General features: G+C 39.8%; 1 protein-coding gene across 3 annotated transcripts in view; it reads left to right on the forward strand.

Annotated features, from left to right (window-relative positions):
- epha6 (eph receptor A6) overlaps window positions 1-24,762 on the forward strand; it is a 695,738-nt gene that overhangs the window by 655,585 nt on the left and 15,391 nt on the right. For all 3 annotated transcript variants that reach the window (XM_060833528.1, XM_060833529.1, XM_060833530.1), the window contains 2 exons: window positions 13,079-13,228; window positions 23,772-23,965. In XM_060833528.1, coding sequence (XP_060689511.1) covers window positions 13,079-13,228; window positions 23,772-23,965 — 344 coding nt within the window. The remainder of the gene's footprint in view (window positions 1-13,078; window positions 13,229-23,771; window positions 23,966-24,762) is intronic.

Raw genomic sequence — 24,762 nt, forward strand, 5'->3', positions numbered from 1 at the left:
ATGAGGGATAGATTTACATTTGGAGAAAATCAAATAAGAACCAGCCACATCCTGCTGAAGTGGCAGGAGTTCCATTGTTCCATGTAAGCCAGAACTCAATTTTGTTTTTGAGACCCTAATGCCATCTTAATTATTGACACTACATCATAGTCAGAACAAGTACAACATAAAGCAATAACTGGAAGGAAATTTTAGATATCATTTACTGATTTGGCAGTTATAAGTTTTCAGAATGACTTTATTTGCCCTCCATTTGCCCATACCCCTTCTTCAAAGTATGCAATGTCATTCCCCAAATTCCATTATATTGTTCAGTCCTCCACTTCCAGGCACATGGTTGATGGCTGAGCACTGCCCTCCCAAAACCATGAGCTGCCTGCAAGTGTGGGAGTCATGTGAACAATATGCTGACTACATTCAAAAGAGGCCCATCTGATCAAGATAATCAAGTTTCTTAGTGAAAACACTGGCTGCATTCCCCATTTGTTAGCTTCCAAAATTCGAACCCAACACTATACACATGAATGGGCATATATTACATGAATTCTGGACATGAGGTAACAGTGGAGGACGTGGTGCTAGAAAAGCACATCAGGTCAGGCAGCATCCAAGGACCAGGAGAGTCGATGTTTCAGGCAAAAGCCCTTCATTATGAATCAGGAATCTGTTCTCATTCCTGATGAAGGGCTTTTGCCTGAAAAGTTGACTATCCTGTTCCTCGGATGCTGCCTGACTTGCTGTGCTTTTCCAGTGCCACACTCTCAACTCTAGTCTCCAGCATCTGCAATTCTCACTTTCTGCATGAGGTGAGAGTGACAGCCCTTGACATCAAGGCCACATTTGATTGAGTATGGCATCGAGGAGCCCTAGCAAAATGGGAATCAATGGGTGTCAGGAGGCAACATCTCAGCAGGAGTTGCTCAGGGTACTGTCCTCAGCCCAACCATCTTCAGCTGCTTTATCAATGGACTTCCCTCCATCATAAAGTCAGAAGAAGGAATATCCACTGATGATTACAGTGTTCAGCACCAATCGCAACTCCTTGGATACTGAAGCAATCCATGTCCAAATGAAACAAGATCTGGACAATATTCAGGCTTGGCTTGAAAAGTGACAAGTAAAATTCACACCACACAAATGCCAGGCAATGACCACCTCCAATGAGAAACAATCTAACCTCCGCTCCTTGACATTCAATGGTGTTGCCATCACTGAATCCTAAACCACCACATCCTGGGGGTTATCATTGACCAAATACTCAACTGGCCTCACCACATAAACACAATGGCTACAAGGCCAGGTGAGAGGCTCAGAGTACTGAGGCAAGTAATTCACCTACTGACTCCCCAAAGCCAGTCCATAATCTACAAGGCATAAGCGTGATGGAATACTCCCTGCCTGCCGAGATGGGTGCAGCCCCAACAACACAGTCAAACTTGTCACCATCCAGGACAAAGCAGCTGGTTGATTGGTATCACATCCACAAATGCTCGCTTTGAGCAGAGGTAACACCTTTTCTGATAGGTCCTGACAAACCTATCCCAACAGTCACTGCATCAGAGGTCAGATCAGTTTTTCTTCGTGTGAATCCAAGAAAAGCAATGGGATCAGACTGAGTACCAGGCCATGCACTCAGAGCATGCACAGATCAACTGACTGAGGTCTTCTCGTACATCTTCAACCTCTCCCTGCAGCAGGCTACTGTCCCTGCCTTTTTCAAGGAGGCCAACATTATCCCTGTGCCTAATGAGGCTCATGCAGCATGTCGCAATGACTACCGCCTGATGACCCTAACTTTGGTGATCCTGAAGTGCTTTGAAAGGCTGGTCATGGCATTAATCAACTCCAGCCTCCCCACTACTCTTGACCTACTCCAATTTGTCTATCGGACCAACGTCAGATGCCATATCACTTGCCCTTCACTCCTTCCTAGAACATCTTGACACTAAGAACAGCTACATAAGAATCCTACTCATTGACTACAGTTCAGCCTTCAACACTATTATCCCCACAAGACTGATTACTAAACTTAGTGATCTCGGACTAAGCCCCACTCTCTGCAATTGGATCCTCAGTTTCCTGACCCACAGGCCACAATCAGTGAAGACTGGGGACAATATTTCATCCTCATTAACACTCAACACTGGAGCTCCACAGGGGTGCGTACTCAGAGCCCTACTGTACTCACTGTAAACCCATGACTGCGTCACCAAATACCAGACTAATGCCATTTACAAGTTCGCTGATGACACCACTATAGTCGGTCGAACCTCAGATGGTGACAAAACAGACAACATTCGGAAGATGGAAGACCGAGAAAAATGAAACACTGAGAACAACCTAGCTCTCAATGCTGGAAAAGCCAAGGAACTCATTATTGACTTTCAGCAGGATGTTACTCATGCCCCTTTACACATTAACAGAGATGGAATGAGTGGAGACTGTCAAGCTCCTGGGAGTGGTCATCCACAGCAAGCTTTCTGGGTTCTTCATGTAGATGCACTGGTTACAAAGGCCCAACGTCTCCTCTTCCTCAGACAGCTGAGGAAATTTGGCATGACAGCGAATACCCTAGCCAACTTTTATAGGTGTGCCACCAAGAGCATTCTGTCTGTAGTATGGCAACTGTACCATTCAAGATCGAAGACAGTTACAGAGAGTGGTGAACCCAGCCCGGACAATCACAAAGGCCAACCTTCCATCCACAGAATCCATCTACCAGCCTCGCTGTCCAGGAAAGGCCGCCAGCATTCTCAATGATCCATCGCACCCTGGCAATGCTTTACTACAACCACAACCATTGAGGAGAAGGTACAGAAGCCTGAACACACATACCAACTGGTTTTGAAACGGTTTCTACCCTACTTTTGTTAGAATACTGAATGGACTCACAAACTCTTAGCATATGCCTGTACCTGTGTCTTTTTTTGCAGCTGTTTACCTATTATTTACTTACCTATGCTATTTAACTATGTGATCTGCCTGTATTGTTCGCAAGACAAAACTTTTCACTGTGTCTCAGTACACGTGACAGTAAATTCAATTCAATTTAATTTAATGTCCAGTCCCTTCAACACCCTGAGAAATAGTGTATACCATCTACAAGATGCACTGCAGACATTCACCAAAGATCTTTAGACAGTACCTTCCAAATCCGCGATAACTTCCAATTAGAAGGATAAGGGCAGCAGATACATGGGAACACCACCACCTGCAAGTTCCCCTCCAAGCCACTCACTTTCCCGACTTGGAAATATTTCATTGTTCCTTCATAGTCTCTGGGTCAAAATCCTGGAATTCCCTCCCTGAGGACATTGTGGGTCTACCCACAGCATACGGGTTGCAGCAGTTCAAGAAAGCAGCTCACCGCCACCTTCTCAAGGGCAACTAGGGACAGGCAATAAACACTGGCCCAGCCAGTGATGCCCATGTCCCATGAATGAATGAAAAAAATTGCATAGTTAAGATTGTTTCTGACAGGAACGAATTAATCTGTCATGGTACCATAAATAAAGTACTGCATGTATTGGACGTTTGAAATTAAAACAGAAAATGCTGGACAAACTCACCAGATCTGGCATCATGTGGAGACTGAAACAGAGTTAACTTTTGAGTCAGTAGGACTCTCCCTTGGAAACAGACCGAGTCCATATGCAGCAAGACCCAAACACCATCAGGCTTGTGCCGAAAAGTGATGAGTAATATTCACACCATAAAAATGCCAAGCGAGGATTGTTGTTTGATGGATCCTCACAATTGCTCATCATGTGTATGAGCTACTTGCTCACTACAAAGTAGATTTGCTTCTCCAATTCTCCCTTTAGTTGGGATCTACACAGCCGGCTTGCTCTAATGTCACTGAGGAAAAGCGCTAGTGGGAGGAGACTTGATTGTTAGGAAAATTGACAGGAGATTTTGTGGTCAGGATCAGGATTCCCGGAAGGTTTGTTGCCTCCCTGGTGCCAAGGTCCGGGACATCTCCAATCGGGTGTATAAGATTCTGAGAGGGGAGGGCGAACAGCCAGAAATCGTGTTACATATTGGCACCAATGATATAACCAGGAAAACGATCCAGGATATAAAAAGTGATTTCAGGGAGTTAGGATGGAAGCTGCAGAGCAGGACGAACAGAGTAGTGTTCTTGGGTTTACTACCAGTGCCACGAGATGGCGAGGCAAGGAACTGAGAGCGGACGCAGCTTAACACATGGCTGCGCAGCTGGTGTAGGAGGGAGGGCTTCAGATATGTAGATAATTGTGATGCCTTCTGGGGAAGGTGGGACCTGTATATGAAGGACGGGTTGCACCTGAACTGGAAGGAGACCAATGTCTTGGGTGGAAGGTTTGCTCGAGTTGTTCAGGAGGGTTTAAACTAGTATGGCAGGGGGTGGGAACCTGAGCTATATATCGGTGGTGAGAGTTGATGGAGATGAGGCAACAGCAAGAGGAAGCGCAGCCAGTGGGAAGGAATTTCCTGGGAAAGAACCAAAGGATCAGTTAAAGTGTGTTTGCTTTAATGCAAGGAGTATCAGGAAAAAAAGTGATGAGCTTAGAGCATGGATCAGTACCTGGTGCTATGATGTTGTGGCCATAACAGAGACATGGGTTTCTCAGGGGCAGGAATGGTTGCTGGGTGTACCAGGGTTTAGAACATTTAAAAAGAATGGGGGCGGGGAAAGACGAGGGGGTGTAGCACTGCTAATCACACAGGGTATCACAGCTACGGAAGTTAACATTGTTGAGGAGGGTCTGCCTACTGAGTCAGTATGGGTGGAAATTAGGAACAGCAAGGGAGCAGTCACCTCATTAGAGGTTTACTACAGGCCCCCCAGTAGCAGCAGGGAGATTGAAGAAAGCATAGGTCGGCAGTTTTTGGAAAAGTGTGAATGTAATAGGGTTGTTGTAATGGGTGACTTTAACTTTCCCAATATCGATTGGAACCTCCTTTGAGCAGATGGTTTGGAAGGAGCTGTTTTTGTAAGGTGTATTCAGGAGGGTTTCCTAACTCAGTACGTTGACAGGCCGATGAGGGGAGAGGCCATTTTGGATTTGGTGCTCGGCCAATGAGCCGGGGCAGGTGTCATGTCTTGCAGTGGGAGAGCATTTTGGTGATAGTGACCACAATTGCCTCACATTCTACATAGCTATGGATATGGAGAGAAGCAGGCACAATGGGAGGATATTTAATTGGGGAAAAGGAAACTATGATACTATCAGACGTGCGTTAGGAAGCATGGACTGGGAACAATTGTTCCATGGAAAGGGCACTATAGACATGTGGAGACTGTTTAAGGAACAGTTGTTGCGAGTGATGTACAAATGTATTCCTCTGAGACAGGCAAGAAGGGGTAAGATAAAGGAACCTTGGATGATGAGAGTGGGGGAGCTTCTCATCAGAAGAAAGAAGGCAGCTTATGTAAGGTGGAGGTAACAAGGGTCTTCCTCAGCTCTAGAGGATTACAGGTAGGCGAGGAAGGAGCTCAAAAATGGTCTGAGGAGAGCCAGGAGGGTGCACGAAAAATACTTGGCAGGAAGGATTAGGGAGAATCCAAAGGCATTTTACACGTATGTGAGGAATAAGAGAATGATCAAAGAAAGAGTAGGGTCGATCAGGAATAGCATAGGGAACTTGTGAATAGAGTCTGAGGAGGTAGGAGAAGCCATAAATGAGTTTTTTGCTTCTGTCTTTACTAAAGAAAAGGATCCTGTATTGAATGAAACCATTGAGGAGCAGTTAAGCATGCTGGAACAGAGAGAGATTGAGGAAACTGATGTGTTGAAAATTTTGACAAACATTAAGATTGACCAGTCGCCAGTGCCAGACCAGATTTGTCCTCGGCTGCTTTGGGAAGCGAGAAATGTGATTGCTTCGCCGCTTGTGAAGATCTTTGCATCCTTGCTCTCCACCGGAGTCGTACCTGAGGACTGGAGAGAGGCAAATGTAATTCCTCTCTTCAAGAAAGGAAATAGGGAAATCCCCAGCAATTACAAACCAGTTAGTCTCACGTCTGTCATCTACAAGGTGTTAGAAAGGATGCTGAGGGATGCGATTTATGACCATCTGAAAGAGCATGGCTTGATTAAAGGCAGTCAGCACGGCTTTGTGAGGGGCAGGTCATGCCTCACAAACCTTATTGAGTTCTAGACAAGTTGATGAGGGTCGAGCAGTGGATGTTGCGTATATGGACTTCAGTAGGGATTTGATAAGGTAGGCTCATTCAGAAGGTCAGGAGGAATGGGATACAGGGAAATCTAGCTGTCTGTGGTAGTGGAAGGAAAATATTCTGCCTGGAAGTCAGTGGTGAGTGGTGTTCCACAGGGCTCTGTTCTTGGGCCTCTACTCTTTGTAATTTTTATTAATGACTTGGATGAGGAGATTGAAGGATGGGTTAGCAGGTTTGCAGATGACACAAAGGTTGGAGGTGTCGTTGACAATATAGTGGACTGTTGTAGGCTGCAATGTGACATTGACAGGATGCAGAGATGGGCTGAGAAGTGGCAGATGGAGTTCAACCTGGATAAATGCGAAGTGATGCACTTTGAAAGGTCAAACTTGAAAGTTGAGTACAGGATTAAAGACAGAATTCTTGGCAGTGTGGAGGAACAGCAGGATCTTGGTGTGCAAGTACATAGATCCCTTAAAATTGGCACCCAGGTAGACAGGGTTGTTAAGAAAACATATGGTTTTTGGCTTTCATTAACAGGGTGATTGAGTTTAAGAGCCTTGAGATCTTGTTGTCGCTCTGTAAAAGTTTGGTTAGACCTCACTTGGAATACTGTGTCCAGTTCTGGTCGCCTTTTTTATAGGAAAGATGTCAATGCTTTGGAGAGGGTTCAAAGGAGATTTACCAGGATGCTGCCTGGAATAGAGGGCTTATCTTACGAAGAGAGGGTGACTGAGCTCGGACTTTTTTCATTGGAAAAAAGGAAGAGAGGGGCCTTAATTGAGGTGTACAAGATAATGAGAGGCACAGGTAGAGTTGATAGCCAGAGATCTTTTCCCAGGGCAGAAATTGTTAACACGAGGGGTCATAGTTTTAAGCTGTGTGGCAGAAAGTATAGAGGGGATGTCAGAGGTGGGTTCTTTATGTAAAGAGTTGTGAGAACATGGAATGCATTGCCAGCAGCAGTTGTGAAAGCGAGGTCATTGGGGATATTTAAGAGACTGCTGGGCATGCATATGGTCACAGAAATTTGAGAGTTCGTACATTAAGTTTACCTCGCATGAGGATCAATAGTCGGCACAACATCATGGGCTGAAGGGCCTGTTCTGTGCTAGACTGTTCTATGTTCTAGTCAAATAGTAAGAGACTCTTGTCTTAAACAAGATATAGTTTATCGCCTGATAGCAATCACGGGCAAGTTACGTTAGAATGATAGACATTGTTGCAATGATCATGAGGAGATGTAGATAGTGGGTATATCTCCATCAAGATCCAGCACTGATCTCCCTGCCCAAGTCCTCATGATATTATCATATGGGGCAGAACTTAATACACTCTTCATCATTCAAAATTAAATGCTGTATACAACAATGTCTGTCCCAAACAAACAAGAATCCACCCATCACTCCTTGATAATCAGTGGTATCATCATTGCTGAATCCCTCACGATCAACATCCTGGGGATTGCCAATGACCAAAATCTGAACTTGACTAGCCATATAAATACAGTGGCTACAAGAGCAGGTCAGGTATTCTATAGCAAATAAGTGCCTCTTGCTTTCACCAAAGTCTGTGCGCTAACTGGAAGGCACAAGTCAAGAGTGTAATGCAATGCTTTCCACAGGAGTGAAGTTCTGACAGTACACAACAAAGTCAATGCTATTCCAGAAAAAGCAACCTGCTTGCTTGGCATCCTATCCAGCAGCTTCAACTTTCACTTCCTTCACTACCAATAGTCGCAACAATGAACATCTTCTATAGGATGCACTGTAATAACTCACCAAGGCTTCTCCAATTGCATCTTCCAACCCACAACTTTTAGGACCTCGTGGACAAGAGTAGCAGATGCATGAAAAAGAAACAACCTGCAACTTCACTCCAAGCCAGACATTATCCTGACTTGGAATTGATCTTTCCTTTTTGTGCATTCAACATCCTGGAACATGTTTATTGCAGCATTGTGAATGTATATGCACCCTAAGGGCCACAGCAGTTCAAGAAACAGCTCATCGCCATGTTCTTGAGGGTGATTAGGGATGGGCAATAAATCTTAGTCTAGCTAATGAGGTCTACATCGCATAAACAAATAGTAATAAGCAAATCTTTAAATAAATTTTTAAATAAATGCATTTTTCTTTATTTTTATTTTATAATAAGAACAACGTGCTGGCACAATAGTTAGCACTGCTACCTCCCAGCATGAGGGACCCGAGTTTGAGTCTATAGCTTTGTAAACCTGTGTGGAGTTTGTACATTTTCTCCGTGTCTGCATGGGTTTCCTCTGGGTGTCCAGTTTCGTCCCACAATCCAAAGATGTGCAGGTTAGGTGGATTGGCCATGTTAAATTGCCCACAGTGTCCTGGGATGTGCAGGCTTGATGGAGGCATGGAAAATGTGATGTAATGGGGAAGAGGGTGGGTTTGGGTGGAATGCTCTTCATAGGGTCAGTGCAGATTCGATGGGTGAAATGACCTTTACCTGCACTGTAAGGATTCGATAAAATTAGTGATTGCCTGCAAAAACTGAAAACAAAATATTCCATTCAATTTACTGACAGGATTCATTTTTTTTTCATTTGGATGTTCAGTGCAACAGCCCAAGACTAGAAAAGTCTTATGCAAAACAATATTGAGTGCTAGTATTCTTCATTATCCTAAGTCTTGTTCACTCCTCAAGGCATGCATAAGTAAGTTAAAAAATAGAAACACAGAATAAAATAATATGTAAAGGATATGCCAAACACACCATGTCGTGCACTATAAAAGTAGATGGATGCCTCTCATATTTGGTCTGTATGTTTTCAAAATTAGTTACTATTCTAAAAAAAATCAGCATTTCCTTTCAGTAATTTTTACCAAATTACCACTTTTGTACACATGATGACAAGAAAGATTTCACCCCTGCCGCCTTTTCAAGTAGTTCATTCATTCAGTTTGATGAATTATTTTAATTAGTCCAACTTGTCTGTGGTTAAGTTCCAGACACCACATTAAGTAAAGCAAATTGCATTGTTCATGTTAATAACTTCGGAAATAATTGTTTCTCGACATTGCATGTTACTAGTTGTGTCATTAATGTTTATTAATTAATTAAAACCATTAATGTTATTTCATTAATAAAATATGTGTAATGTTAACTTTTTCTGTATTTATGTTGCAGCTAGTTTGGGTGGTGTTGGTGTGATTTCAACAGCTAGATAATCAAAATTACTTCAAAAATCAGAAAATCCTAAATATTGTTTGCTTGTCTGAAGAATTTCAGAGTGTTACATCTGCTCTCTTTAGTGCAGTATAATGAGGGGATATAGGATTATGTTGCATGAGTAAACGTTGACATTTCAATATAGTCTTTCCAGTCAACCAAACACTATTCATTGGAGCAAGAAATGAAGCTGAAGCTGTAACAAAAAAAAAGCTCTGTATAACAGAGCTGCAGTATGATATTTATAACTCCATTAGTGTCATGCTTTGCTTTGGGCCTATTTTATATAATAGATGACAAAATGCTGTAACGAGTCGAGGGACTATTTGGATATTTCTGCCACCTTTTTAGGATTTTTTTCTAATAACCAAATCTGAGAGAAGTGACAAAGCTTAAAAATTTTCCACTCTTCCCTTGACATTAGCCACAATATCTTTCATTATCTGATAAGTTACAAGCACTTTTCTTTCCCCACAGATTTTCTGCAGCTACAGCAACTCCTTTTAAAGTAAAGGATATGACAGGTATTCTCATTAGAAAGACTGCTAGTCAGTGCTGCAGTGCTTGCTGAAATATACGTCACAGGAATAATCCCAGTGAAAATCAATACCAACAAGATTTAACTATATGTCTTGTAATTTGTTAAAAATAGGTAGAATATAAAATATTGACAAAATAGCTCAGTGTTTTGCGTGTTTTAGACCCAGAGACCTCATATAGTATGACAGTCAATCCTTTCACTTCTAAGATTTGGTTTCAATTCAGTCATGCAGAGCAGATAAAGATCTCCTCCTGCTCAGGGGTGTTAAAGGCCAGGAGTGAAATAAGTTTAAGCATTCTCAATCCATCTTCCATTGGGCTGAGATCCAAAGGACAAAGCTATTCTGAATTCCATTCTATAAGTGAAATGGAATGGCTGACATATACAGGGTTTTTTGAAAAGAATTAATTAAAATGCAACGTAAGAGATTTTTGACAAAAATAATGAAATGTGGTGTTAAGAGAAATGTTGCCATAGAGAGAGAGAGTAGAGGGTGAAATGACTTTTTCTATTTTAGAAAGATACTATGAATGGCATTCTGCAGGACTCTGAGGTGAACAAATGAATTTGTTGTTAATTTTACTGCCATAAATGATTGTAAAACAATATTTAAATTTGTTGATTGCACTAAATTGTGTTGTAGCAGATTATGAAAAATACTTTGAAGGAGTACAGGATTATGGCAAGAAAGTGTTATTTGTTTAATTTTGAACATATTTAGGTTGCCAAAAAAATGATTAAGGATAAAACACAGAATTAGATATTCGATGGAATGTTCTGTAAATTGTTGAGGAGTGGAATGCAGGACCAATGCGGTGGTCTGACTCTGATCCCCAATCTCACCAGAATTTCATGCAAGTTTGCCAGTTAATGGCCAGCATGTTGTGTTATGTCACACAGTCAGTATATCAGTGTACCTTTAAGAGACAGTCTATTGTATTATAACTGTACCATGGCAAGAACTTGTGCATGGAAGCCTCAGGCTGACCAGAAAGTTCTCAGGCTCTTAACTCCTGTAATAGGTGTACTAGAAAGATTTACAGTTCTATAATCAACCCATTTGGCCATATAAGGAAACACTTTCTGTGACTACCAGTTCTTAAGGTGGGATTGAACCCAGAATTTCTAGTCCAGTGAGGGAGGTGAGATGCCACCATTCTGATACAAGGCCTGCTCGCATTTGTAGAGTGTCTTTAAGAACTCTGAATGTTTCAAAGTGCTTTAAGATAGGAGTTACACTTTAAAGGTAAAACACAAAATATAGCATTTCCTCTCTACGGCAAACTCCCATAAGCATCAATGAGAAAGTGAGCAGGTGATCTGTTTTAAGCATTGATTGAGCAGAATTCAGGGAAAATTCTCCTGTTCTTCTTCAAATAGTGCAGTAAAATTCCCTTGAAAGACCCAACACAACCTGGATTTGATTCTCCCTTTCAAAATCTTGGTCAAAACTTTAATAATATGAAGACAAATGCAACCTTTTATTATTTGACTGTATTTCTGTGAATGTATGTTGTCCTGAGAGGAAGTCAGTTTTAACTTTCTAACAGCAGCTAGGTCTGATGTGACTTTAATTTAGCTAAATGTCCCAGAGAGCTGGACAAGAACTTTACCAAACAACATTTTGTACTGAGACAGGCAAGAAGATATCAGGACAAATGACCAGAAGCATTTAAGGAATGTCTTAAAGTAGGAGAGAGAAAGAGAGTGAGTTAGAGAAGCAATGATGTTTACAAAGTGAAATGTGGGCATATTTCCGTTTGAACCAGCTGTCACAAAGCTGGTTGGTTCAAGGAGACTCTGTCTTTGATTTTTTTTCAGAGGGGCAATAAACCGGGCTAGACCCCAATCAATCTGGTTTGGTACAGAGATTAAAAGGATTTTGAGAGGCCTTTTGTTTATATGTAAACAGATGAGACTTTAGGTCAAAGTGGTCTTGCTTTAGAAGTGACCTGTATAAAAAGAGAGGAGTGGTCAGCTCTCTCGCTAGCTGAGCTGAGCTGATCAGTTTTAGGTCAGTCTTGAACTGGGAAGTTCAACAGGGAGCTCTGTAGAAACTCTCTCTCTTTTCTGCCTTTCAACTTCAACCTATAAGCATGTGTTCCATTTATAGTGTGTTTTAAAGGAAGTTTGCTTATTGGGACTGTTGTGTACATTTGGAACAACATATTTAAGTCTAGTTGGATAGGCTGAATTCTGTAGGGGTTCTTTATTCTGTTCTTTATGTTTCATTCTGTAATTTTGTGAATAAACCTTTTGTCTGTTTTAAAATCTAATCGTCAATTTAGCTATGTTACTCTGGGTAATTTTCACTATGCACTTACCAAAACAAATTGCTGTTAGGTCTAGGGTTGCCTGCTTAAGAATGTTTTGAGTGGTCTGGCCTAGTCCATAACAGCCAACAGAGAGCTATGTCTGAAACTTCTACCTTTCAAGACTGAAAGTGAGACTGCCTGCTGTGATGGCAATGGATCAGATTTTTGCTTAATACCTAATCAATAATCTGATAGAGAGGATCATCCATCCATTCTTATAGCACACAACCCCAAAGCCCAATTTTCACTTTATTGAAATTCTGTTGTGCCAGATTACAACCCATGCATTTAAAACACATACATATAAAGAAACAAAGAGCAAGTGAATGATATATTATTTGTTTTTATTTATTCATTTGTGGGATGAAGATGTCATTGGCTGGCCAGTATTTATTGTCCATCCTGAGTTGCCCTTGAGAAGGTGATGGTGAGCTGTCTTCTCGAACTACTGCAATCCATTGGCCCACAATACCATTAGGGAGGGAATTCCAGGAGTTTGGCCCAGCAACAATGAAGGAACAACAATGTAATACACAGTCAGGAGGGTGAATTGCTTGGAGGCAACTTGAAGGTGATGGTGTTCCCATACAAATGCTGCCCTTGCCCTTCTAGATGGAAGTGTTTATGGGGTTTAGAAGGTGTTACTGGAGTTCGAGTGTCATTATTGCTCTGTGTTGCCAGCATTGTGTCTGATAACCTCCATTTTTCCTGAAAGATGGAACAACAAAAGAAGTTTCTTGTTAAATAAGAGAAGAAGATGCGAAAAAAAAGTCTCAAGGCAATCCAACAGCATCTGTGGAGAAAGAAACAATGTTAATGTTTCAGTTTTAACCAATAATATTACCTTTCTTCTGTCAGGGTGGGAAAATTCCTATTCGGTGGACGGCTCCTGAAGCAATAGCCTACAGAAAGTTCTCTTCAGCTAGTGATGTGTGGAGTTATGGAATCGTAATGTGGGAAGTGATGTCATATGGAGAAAGACCTTACTGGGAGATGTCCAACCAAGATGTAAGTTATTGTCAGAGATAATTCTGTCAGTCAGGCAATAATTCTCTTTTTGCATTTGCAATTGTATAACTCATTGTTTGTATCATTACATCTGCATTTCAATAACTTCTAGAAGGAAGATGAGGGTAGATTTTCCAATCAGCACTGCCAAATCAACAAACATAAACAACAATGTAAGAAATAGTTACTGGAGGAAACCACGTATCCCTTGAACTTGCTCTGCAATTCAAGCAATTATAATTGACCATCAACTACGTTTGTCTTCCTGTTCCCTGTCTCCCTTGACTCACTGAGGTACCAAAAATCTGTTTATTTCAGCCTTGAAAATATTTAACGATGGAGCCCTTTGTGGTAAATAATTCCAATTTTCCTCGTCCTCTGAGCAATTAGACTTCTTCTTATCTCAGTCCTAAATGATCAATCTCTTATCCAGCGACTATGTCCAATATTGTTAGCCAGAAAAATGAAACTCACAATGTCTCCTCTGTCAACCCCATCACAATTTTCTATGTTCCAATGAGATCGCCTCACATTCTTTTGAATTCCAGAGAGAGTAAACCCAATTTATTCAATCTCTCATCATAGAACAATCTTCTCTTGTCCTCAGAATCAAGTCAATGAACCTTCACTGTATTGCCTCCACTGCAAGGATATTTCCTTAAATATGGAAACCGATTATCCCAGTGTGGTCTCAATGAAGCCCTGGAGCCTTGTAGCAAGAATTTCTAATTCTTGTACTCTAAAACCACTTACAATAAAGATATAAATGCCATTTTCCCTCCTTGTTGCTTTCTTTAGCTGCATTCTAGCTATTTTCTTGCCTTATACGAGTACACCCAAGGTTTTTTTGAATATCAACATTTTCAAGTTCTATGCCTTTTAAAGAATATTTTGCTTTTCTAACCAAGTTAGTAAATCCATGCTCCCTACATTTATCTCCAACTGTCATCCTGATGCTCACTCACTTACTGTGCCCATATCTCTTCACAGCTCTTTGTACCTTCTCACAGTTTTATTCCTACCTATGTTGTAAGAAAACATGGATACCTTCCTCTCATTACGCTAGAAGTTATAGCTTTGCAATTTGAAAATTGTCCAATTTGTTCCGCTGTTAACCAATTCCCTAGCTGTGCTGATATATTAATCCTGAACTCCATGAGGGTTTACATGAAACCTTGTTATAGAATAGAATAGAATCACTACAGAATTATAGAATCACTACAGTGTGGAAACAGATCTTTCAGCCCAACAAGTCCACATTGACCCTTCAAAGAGTAACCTACCCAAACCCATTTCTCTACCCTGTTACTCTACATTTACCCCTGACTAATGCACCTAATCTACACATCCCTATGTGCAATTTAGCATGGCCAATTTACCTAACTTGCATATCTTTGGACTGTGAGAGGAAACCGGAGCAAATGGAGGAAACCCATGAAGACACAGGGAGAATGTGCAAACTCCACACATACTGTAACCCAAGGCTGGAATCAAACTCAGGTCCCTGGCGCTATGAGGCAGCAGTGCAAACCACTGAGCCCGATACCTTTTGAAAATCAAGTTGTAGAAAATCTACTGGTTCACCTCTGTTGACCACATTTATTACATCATCAAAAAACTCAAATTTGTCAAATTTGATTTATTTTTCATAAAAACAGGCTTTTGGATGTATATTGTTAAGACAACTTTAATAATACTGTCCAGCATTTTCCTGACAACTTCTATCAGACTAAGGTACCTATAATTCATTATTTTCTCTGTCCCTGCTTTCTTGGATAGCAGTGTACATTTCAAAACTGTGTATCCACTATATCTGCATTCTGCAGATATTTCTTTTAGAAACCTGAGGTCTAGGCCATCAGTTCCAAGAAAGTTGTTAACTTTTAGTCCCTTAAAATCATTCAAATCTTTCATCTGCTGATATTAGTTACCTTGACTTCCTTACTCTTTTTGCCATTTCTATTTCTGGTGTACAAGTTGTGTCTCCTACTCTGAGAAAATATTTATTCAATGACTGACCTGTGATGTCATTATCCATGATAATTTCTCCTGTCTCTTCTTTTCGGACACTACTGTTTAGCTACTCTTTTATATGTATTCATAAAAGCTCTAACAATCTGTTTTCATATTTATAGTTACTCTCAGATTATATGCTTTCCTTTCTTATCAACTTTTTTGGCGGTCCTTCGTTAGTTTTAAGAATACTCCCAATCCGCAGACTCACTATCATTCTTTGCAAAATTATAAGCTTTTTCTTTTATTCTGGTACTGTCTTTAACCACCTTAGTAAGACTATGGACAAATCTTCCTTACTGAGTTGTTCATTTTTCAAATGAATATAAATTTTTAAGGGACATTTTGAATGGTTTGCTGGAATGTTTCCCATTGCTAGTTTAACACCATATCATACAGTCCATTTACCCAATTAACCTAGCTGGATTCTCTCTCAAACCTAAGTACATAGCTTTCTTTTAAGCTTAAGGCTTTGTGCTTCGAGTATTTTGTTTTCAAGCTTAATAGAGAATACAACTATTTTATAATCAGAATTCTTCAATGGATCTTCAACAATAGGATTGCTAATTAGTCCTGTCTCAATATGCAATACAACATCCAAAATAATGGTATCACTGGATGGTTTTACAATATCTTGCTCCAAGAAATTTTCATAAAAGTATTCTATCAATTCATCTTTTACACCATCTTTGCTAATTTGATTAGTTCAGTCTGTATGAATGTTAAGTTCACTCAATTATTACATGCACCATTAATTTGTTATTCCACCAAGTTGCACATCATTCTGCCTTGAAACTATATTGCTGGTCTTACATCTTCACTGATCCAAAACCTGGGTCTCTTTCGCTAACAGCACTGTTGGCTCCTTCCACTATTAGATTAGCAGCTCAAGATCACCATCTCAAGTAAACTTAAAGGTGGATAATAACTGCTGGCCCTGCCTGATGTATGCATAAAAGTCATCTTTATTCATTTTTCTATTCAACATTCTTAGTGGCCAAATTTGCACTTGACTGTATACGCACTGGTTTCTATGACTTATTTAGACATTAATTTACATTGTATTTGTCTGCTGTGATCAATCTCCCATTCTCACCTTGTATCCATTTATATTGCTTATATTTTAATATCATCTAATGAAATTTTAGATTACGTAATAAGGTTTAATTCCATGATATGTTTTCGGGGGGAAGTTGTGCTAAGAAGAAGCATGGTTCACAAATAGGATTAACAATATTGTCACCACGATTAGCTCTGTGAGTCCTCAACTGCGCACCCGGGATTGTGGAATTATCTCTCTAGTGTCTCCCTCAATATCAATTTATATGACAACACTCCATTTAAAATTATTTTAATTTTTCTAATGATAGTACATGTCTTGCAATTTGCGACTTTGATCAGCTACCAGCTGATCTGACCAGCTGTTTAGAATGAATTTTTGAATCTACTAAAGGGATCTCTTGTGTGACAGGAAAGGTCCTGCAAAATCTCCAACAGAATGCAGATTAAGCAACATTCCCATCTGTTCGCTGACAAAACAAATTACAGACAGTACAATTGTTTTGGTGGAAGTTTTAGTATTTTCTGCACAATGATTTAGGATTCTGATAGGCAAACATTTCACTTGTTTTAATGACTAAGGAAGAAATGTAGGCTGAACATACATCTACCCTAACATTGCAGAAGTGTGCAAATGACAGGATAATGAAAACATTGGGAATACTACTGATAAACTGAACCTTGGATGAACTAAAGTCAGTTGTGTTTGCAAGACCAGTCAAGCTAAGAAGTGATTGAGTTTACAACCTTTGACTATTCTGAAACTTTTGCCCATTATGATAGAAGGGCAGAATCATTTGTTTCAGCTCAACTGCTAAGAAAAGCTCTACAAAATGTTCTTCAACTGTTTAGGGTAAGAAAATGTTTTCAATTCTCATCCTTCAGCCTTAACACATTGGTATGTTAGAACAGGAGGAAGGAAAATAATGGGACGGTCACATATAATAATACATCAAAGGAAAAGACAACCAGCTTGAGGTAAATTTCCATCAAAGGCAGGAGTCAATATAGCTCCTTTGGGGACGAATCAAAAGAAGTCTGCAGTAGTTGGCACTCAGGAAACATGGAGGAGCTTGTGGATTAATGTTCACGATTTCCATTTCATATAATTAGATGTCCTGTAGTTCAATGCCAGAATTCTTATTTCTGGATCAAAGTTCTGAATTCAAATATTACTTTTGAAATTTGTGCCCATAATCTGACTTGACGCTTTTGAGCTGTTCTGGAGGAATCCTACTTTGTTGGAGATATCCAGCCCTCTGAAGTGGAAGCAAACAAATCCACGGCATTGTCTGATACAAAGTATGGGTGGGGTGCAGATGTTCTTGTAGTATTCTTAAAAATCAAAAGGTTCCATGAGGAAGGGTAATCTGCTTTACCAGATTATTCCTCAGGGAGTGAGGCTGAAAATTATCACCACTGTATCTTACTGTCCCCATAAACATCAAAGAGTGAATATTACAAAGCCATTTTATTTTTAGGGAGGTATTTTTTCATTGTGTTACCTCACCAGCATATTTCAGTGTTGTTCCTAATTACAAACCAGTGTTCCATCTGGATACAATTAAAATCCAGCAATGTCATTGAGCAAGAAAATATGATTCACCTGATTGTGTAAATGCAGTAAAACACCAGCTCAGACTTCATTGGCAATTTGGTTTATTTTTGTGCTGTTATGATCTATAGTTCAGGTCTCCCTCTCTTCCTCATGATCGAAGTCGTGGTCCTCAACGAAAATAATTGGTAGTATTTTCACCATTGAGATGGTAAATAGCCATTTCATTTGCAGATGGCCTGTAAGATCAAGAGAATCAAGTGTTATGGTTATTTTTTTTTAAATGGTGGAGAAGGTCTGGCAGCATCTGTGAAGAGACAAATTTCTTTCCATAGATGCTACCAGACCTGTTGAGTTTCTCCAGAACTTCTCATTTCTATTTCAGATTTCAAGAATCCACAGTATTTTGCTTTCATCCATTTTATGGTTACATTTCCTGCCAACTCCATCTATGCTTTTAGCCTTGGGCTTGATGGAGGAAATGTTTCCACCTAAAGAATATGCGGTGCTATCACCTAATGCTCTGTTTTATACAAAACATTAAAGCTAGAATTATTCCACATAGGTTGAAATAGAACTAAGGGAATGTGCAATAGCCTGTAAGATCTCTGAGTTGCCTATTTGTTTTGTGCTCCCAACTGGAAGGTACTTACTTGTACAAGGTTGGGCTTGAGAAAGTAAATTTTGCTCAGGCAAAGAAGTCGTAGAAGTTTAATAAATAATTCCAGGCAGCAATATATGGTCTAATTGAGTTATTTACTTCCTATTTTTGTTCTTGATTATGGGAAATACTCTATCATTTTTGGTATCCTTGCTTTTTATCTTATCGTCTACTACCTTCCACCATTCAAACAATTTTTATCCGATCTCTTTTATGGTGGACACCATCCAACTGATGCCCTTGAGATATCCAATCAGACTGGGACTGTTATAATTTACCATCCATTCATATATTTCTGGACAAATTAAGCAACAGACATGAAAAGAGCACTTGGCTGTTAATGAGTGTACTTATACTCTTCCATGACTATTCACAATTCCTATTGTTACACATGGACCAGCTTCCTGTTTTTTCCACTGTTGTAAGTAACTGATATGTTTAATGCTAAGGTAACTTATTCTGTTTTTATGCTGAAGGCATAATTGATTCATTGATTCAGTTGGTGTGTTCTTGCAGCAAGTTTAACCAGAAACCAGTTGTGTAGGCGAGTAGAGATCAGCAAGACAATAGCACTCTCTTGCACTGGAGCCTCTATGCAAATCACAACAATAGAAAACCTCCAGACACTAAAAGGACAACATCTTTTCTCTCCTGGTAGAAAGGTAACAATGAATGGGAAGATAGCAAGCTCTTCTCTATCATTACTTTCTATAAACTGCTGTCTATAACCAGTGATTGAGAGGTGGAACAATTAATGTCCAAGCTGCCCTTTGTCTTCACTAAAAAAAAGACTTGGAAAGAAGTAGTTCAGTGGAGATGAGAAGAACCAAGAAGAAGCCAAAGCAGACACAGAATCCTGTATATTGGTGCTGATGAAACATGTTGCTCTTTTTTCTATCCTCCTCCATAATACATTTTTTTGTTTGCGTCATCTCCATGTGCATGTCACAATTTAAGACGGGGTAGAGTTTAAGCTAAAGAGTTAGAAGTTGGTAAGTTATATTTATTTGCCTGTGATTAGAACTGATTTGTTTGCAATAAACAATCGTTCCTTGTTAAGTACAGAAACCTGATTGGCACATCCTATTAATCTGAGTTCGTCAAACAGATAAACTGAGATTTTGAGTAATCTAATTAATCTTTTTTAATAGATTTTTTATTGAAAATTTAACATTTTTACAAGTTTACAAATAAAAAAAACCCAAGTATAAACATTGATATACAACTAAATCTTAAATAAATAATAACCAAAATTTAACAAAAGAAAAATACCGAGAGAAAAAAACAAAACTCAACTAACTACTAATCTAACCTACAACTAACCAGAGTGTATAATTAAGTCTCTTACATTATTCAAATAAGAGAAAAAAAACCAATGGATAACACAGAAATTGAGTCGTGAGATACATGCTCGGAATGTATTAACATCACATCATAACAAAACCCAGATTCCTCTCCCGCACCTGCCAGGTTTGCCATCTCAATTAAATAAAAGCCCTTGTTAGGATGGCTGAAATATCTGTATTTATATAATTTAAGAAGGGCTGCCATATTTTATGGAATAATGCGGTCTTTTGGTGCACCATATTTGTAAGGAAGTCAAGGCGAATACATTCCATAATTAATCTGTGCCAATTTGAAAGACCAGGGGGGCCCTCAGCCACCCAGTTTACCAAAATATTCTCTTCCCGTGCATATCCAGGGAGGGTAAGTTCAAAAAGCCCAAAAGGAGAGATACAGGGTCCACTCTAATTTCCGTTCCTAAGATTTCTGTCAGAGCACTTGCTACTTTAGTCCAATATCTACGGATCTTATGACAGGTCCATAAGCAATATACAAGAGTGCCCACCTCTACTTTACATTTGGAACACATTGGAGATGCTCCTGCCTTAAATTTTGCCAATCGATCCGATGCTATATGGGCTCTATGAAGTATCTTCAACTGAATGGTCTGAGTTCTGTTGCAGATGGTGATTCTTCTGGCATTTTCCCAAATGTCATTCCACGTTTCTATAGAGATTTCTAGTCCCAAATCCTGATCCCATGTTTTAAGCAGATTGTCCATATCTCCCGATTCTTCATCATGTAATAAATGATAAATAGTACTGATGGAAGATACCCCCTTTGGCTGTAGCACTCTACGTTCTCTATCTGATTTATAAAGACTATCTAATAACGTAGTCTTCTTCTGTATGTAATCTCGAATTTGGAAATATCGAAAGAGGTCTCCATTAGGTAATCCAAATTTCTGACGCAGCTGTTCAAAAGACATCAGGACCCCTTCTTTAAACAGATCCCCTAAACATGAGATACCCCTGGATCTCCAGAGTTTGAAAGTGGCATCTGTAAGCTCCGTTGAAATCCCCATGCACCCACTATCGGAGCATGTGGGATGTTTTATGTGAGTTGCCCTCCTTTTGCTGCATTATATTCCAAGTTTTAATTGTGTTTAGTATTATAGGGGTTTTACAGTGGTCCATAATGATTTTCCACTTGTCTGAAAATAAAAGGTTAATAAGTGGGCATTTTACTTGAGAAGCCTCGATGTCCAGCCAGATTGATTGCAGGTCAGACAAGACTCAATCAGCTATGTAACTTAATAGGGAACTTAACTGATATTTCCTAAAATCTGGGAAATCCAATCCTCCCCTTGCCTGTGGAAGCTGTAGTTTCTTGAGCTTAATGAGGGGCCGTCTATGATTCCAGGTAAAGGAACTCAACCAACCATATAATTTATGTAGTGCTAGCCTCGGCAGCATCACCGGAAGCATTCTCATAGCGTATAGGAGACGGGGCAGGACATTCATTTTATTTAGTGCTATTCTACCCAGCCAGGAAATTGGAAGGTGTCCCCATCCCTGGAGGTCCTGGATTAGCCTTTCCAGTAAATGCATAAAGTTAGCCTTGCATAACTGACCAAATACTGGGGTAATAAAAATGCCTAAATATAAGAAACCCTCCAGGGAAATTGGTTCCGTCCAATAAGTAGGATATACTAGCAAGGCCACCCATTGGCAGAGCCTCCAATTTTAAGAAATTAATTTTATAGCCTGAGAATGCACTAAATGTATTAATAACTTGGATTAAGTGAGGCACAGACATCAAAGGATTACTGAGAAATAGAAGAACATCATCTGCATGAAGGGTAATTTTATGTTTACCTGTACCAATCCTCGGGGCCATTATATTAGAGTCAGCCCGTATAGTTTCTACTAGTGGTTCAATTATTAGCATAAATAGCAATGGCGAAAGAGGACATCCCTGACGGCAGCCCCTGTCCACACTAAAGCTGTCGGAGCCTAATCCATTGGTAATCACAACTGCCTTGGAATTACTATATAATGTTGAGACCAATTTGGTAAACACCTTTCCAATGCCAAACCTTTGAAATGTGTAAAACAAATATGACCATTCAACCCTGTCAAATGCCTTTTCCGCATCTAATGAGACTACTACTCCTGGTATCTTTCCCTGATGGCAGGCTTGAATCACATTCAAAACCTTCTGACATTATTGGATGATCTACGGCCCTTAATAAACCCCATCTGATCCTCCTTTATAATATGTGGCAATACCTTTTCTAGTCTCAATGCTAACGTTTTAGAGAGGATTTTAAAATCTACATTTAGCAAGGATATTGGTCTGTATGATGCACAATCTTCTGAGTCCTTTCCTTTTTTGAGGATAAGAGAGATATTTACCTCTTTCAGCGAAGGCAGGAAACAGCCCTGACTGTATGAATTACTTATACATGTCCATAAGTGGACCAGCCAATATTCCTGTAAATTCTTTATAGAATTCAGCTTGAAAGCCATCTGGGCCAGGTGCCTTACCACTCTGAAGTTGCCTGATTGTGTCAAGTATTTCTTGGATTGTTAGGGGAACATTCAAGACCAATACCTGTTCCAGGGTTAGGTCCGGAAAGGTAAGGCTTTTAAAAAATGACTGCATCCTCCTATCCTGTCTTCGCAATCCTGCGATTTATATAAATCAGAATAAAGTTTCCTAAAGATTGCTTTAATCCTTTTATGATCATGAGTCAACATACCCGTACTTTCCTTGATAGACGTGATAGTTTGACGGGCCTTCTTTTTCTTTGCAAGAAATGCTAACTATCTACCAGGTTTGTCACAAATTCATATAACCTTTGTTTTGCAAATAATATTTCCCCCTTAGCCGTTTGGATAAGCGTGGTGTTTAGAGCCGTAATCCTTTGCAATTTGATAATAGAAGGTCTGTTAGCGTTTGCTGTTTCAGCTGCTTTTAAGCGAGCTTTGAGCAGACGCTGTTGTTCTCCCTTTAATTTTTTCTGGGTTGCTGAGTATGAGATGATCAAACCTTGCACATAAGCTTTGATGGTCTCCCACATCATTGATGGGTTGCTAGCTGTACCTGAATTAATTTCTAAAAAAGTTTTAAATTCTTGAGAGAAGTACTTTACAAATTTACTATCTTTCATACGTCAGACCTTTCATGGACACTGTCCTTTTCAACTAAAAATGAAAAACGCTGATTTAAGATGATCACAGTGATCACCTGACCAGATTTGATCCAGACTTTATAAAACTATCAATAAACCAGACCCAGTCTAAATTGAAATGTTTAATTTAAACTTCTCTGGAAGTTTCAGGTATTGGAATGAAATATTCACCTGCAGTTATCCATTTTGGAAAACAGTAAATCCAGATGCAAGAATACACAAGTGAACTACATTTCAGTGAACTGCTTTTTTGCAGAGCATTGAGGAGAATGATTGCTTTGTAACAGAAGAACTAGAAGCCTTTCTCTTCTTTCTCTTTTTACTTGTCCTGCTTTTACTTGTCTAAGACAGCATCTGCTGATATAGCAAATTAGAGAAATATCCATTCACCATTGAAAGGTATATACAACTGCTGAGGATACAAGACAACAATTAAACAATTAAACGTCTTTCAAAAAACTATTTGAAGTTATGAATTGCAGATCCTTTATCTGACATTTTCAGCGAGACACCCTTCTTCTCTCCCCACACCCCCCCCCCCTCCCCACCCCCACCTCCCTAACCCCAGCATCTGTGTCTATGTTTGAGACTTATTTCTTCGGGTTAGCAAGTATCACCCAACTCTGTATAAACAGTTTTAAAGCATCCAATGTATATGGCAATGAAAACAAATTAGCTTTGTTTTGCTGTCAGTGTTTATTAAAATTAAATGGACATGTAATAAAATTACAACTCTGAAGTAACATTCTCTTATTTCCATGTCGGCTCCTTCTAGGTTATTTTATCAATAGAAGAGGGTTATCGACTCCCTTCTCCAATGGGCTGCCCTGGCACTCTTCATCAGCTCATGCTCCATTGTTGGCAGAAGGAACGAAATCACAGGCCAAAGTTCACAGAAATTGTTAGTTTCTTGGACAAAGTGATTCGCAATCCAAGCAGCCTTCAGAACCTAGTGGAACAGGTGCATGGGTGGGTACACCTGAAGATAGATTCCTCTGGGCAACTCTGAATCTATCATGTAGGATTGCACTATTTCTTTACGTTTTTAAAGTAAGAGCTTTTAAAATGATGCATGTGGAATTATGAATTATTTTCATAAAATCACATGTCACAACATCAAATGTAAATTTTTCCAAAAATGGGGTCAAAATATAAGAAAGAACATTGTCCTCAACAGCCACATTTATAATGCCCTGTAAATACTTAACTGACTAATTATATGGCAGGACTCATAAGGGGTTCTTGTGCTGCAATGGTAATGTCCCTACATCTGAGCCAGGAGGCCCAGGTAGAGTTCCACCTGCTCCAGATGTATATCATGGCATCCTCAAACAGGTTGCGCAGAAAATAAATAGGGTAGCATTCATTTGTACAGTTATATTTTACCTGTACAGGAGACATAGGAAGGAACAAAGCGGATTAATGAGGGCAGAGCGGTAGACATGATCTATATGGACTTCAGTAAGGCATTCAACAAGGTTTCCCATGGGAGTCTGATTAGCAAGGTTAGATCTCACGGAATGCAGGGAGAACTAACCATTTGGATACAGAACTGGCTCAATGGTAGAAGACAGAGGGTGGTGGTGGAGGGTTGTTTTTCAGACTGGAGGCTTGTGACCAGTGGAGTGCTACAAGGATTGGTGCAGGGTCCTCTACTTTTCGTCATTTACATAAATGATTTGGATGTGAGCATAAGAGGTACAGTTAGTAAGTTTGCAGATGACACCAAAATTGGAGGTCTAGTGGACAGCAAAGAATGTTACCTC

Source organism: Hemiscyllium ocellatum, chromosome 12 (assembly GCF_020745735.1).
Source record: "Hemiscyllium ocellatum isolate sHemOce1 chromosome 12, sHemOce1.pat.X.cur, whole genome shotgun sequence".
Lineage (NCBI taxonomy): Eukaryota > Metazoa > Chordata > Chondrichthyes > Orectolobiformes > Hemiscylliidae > Hemiscyllium > Hemiscyllium ocellatum.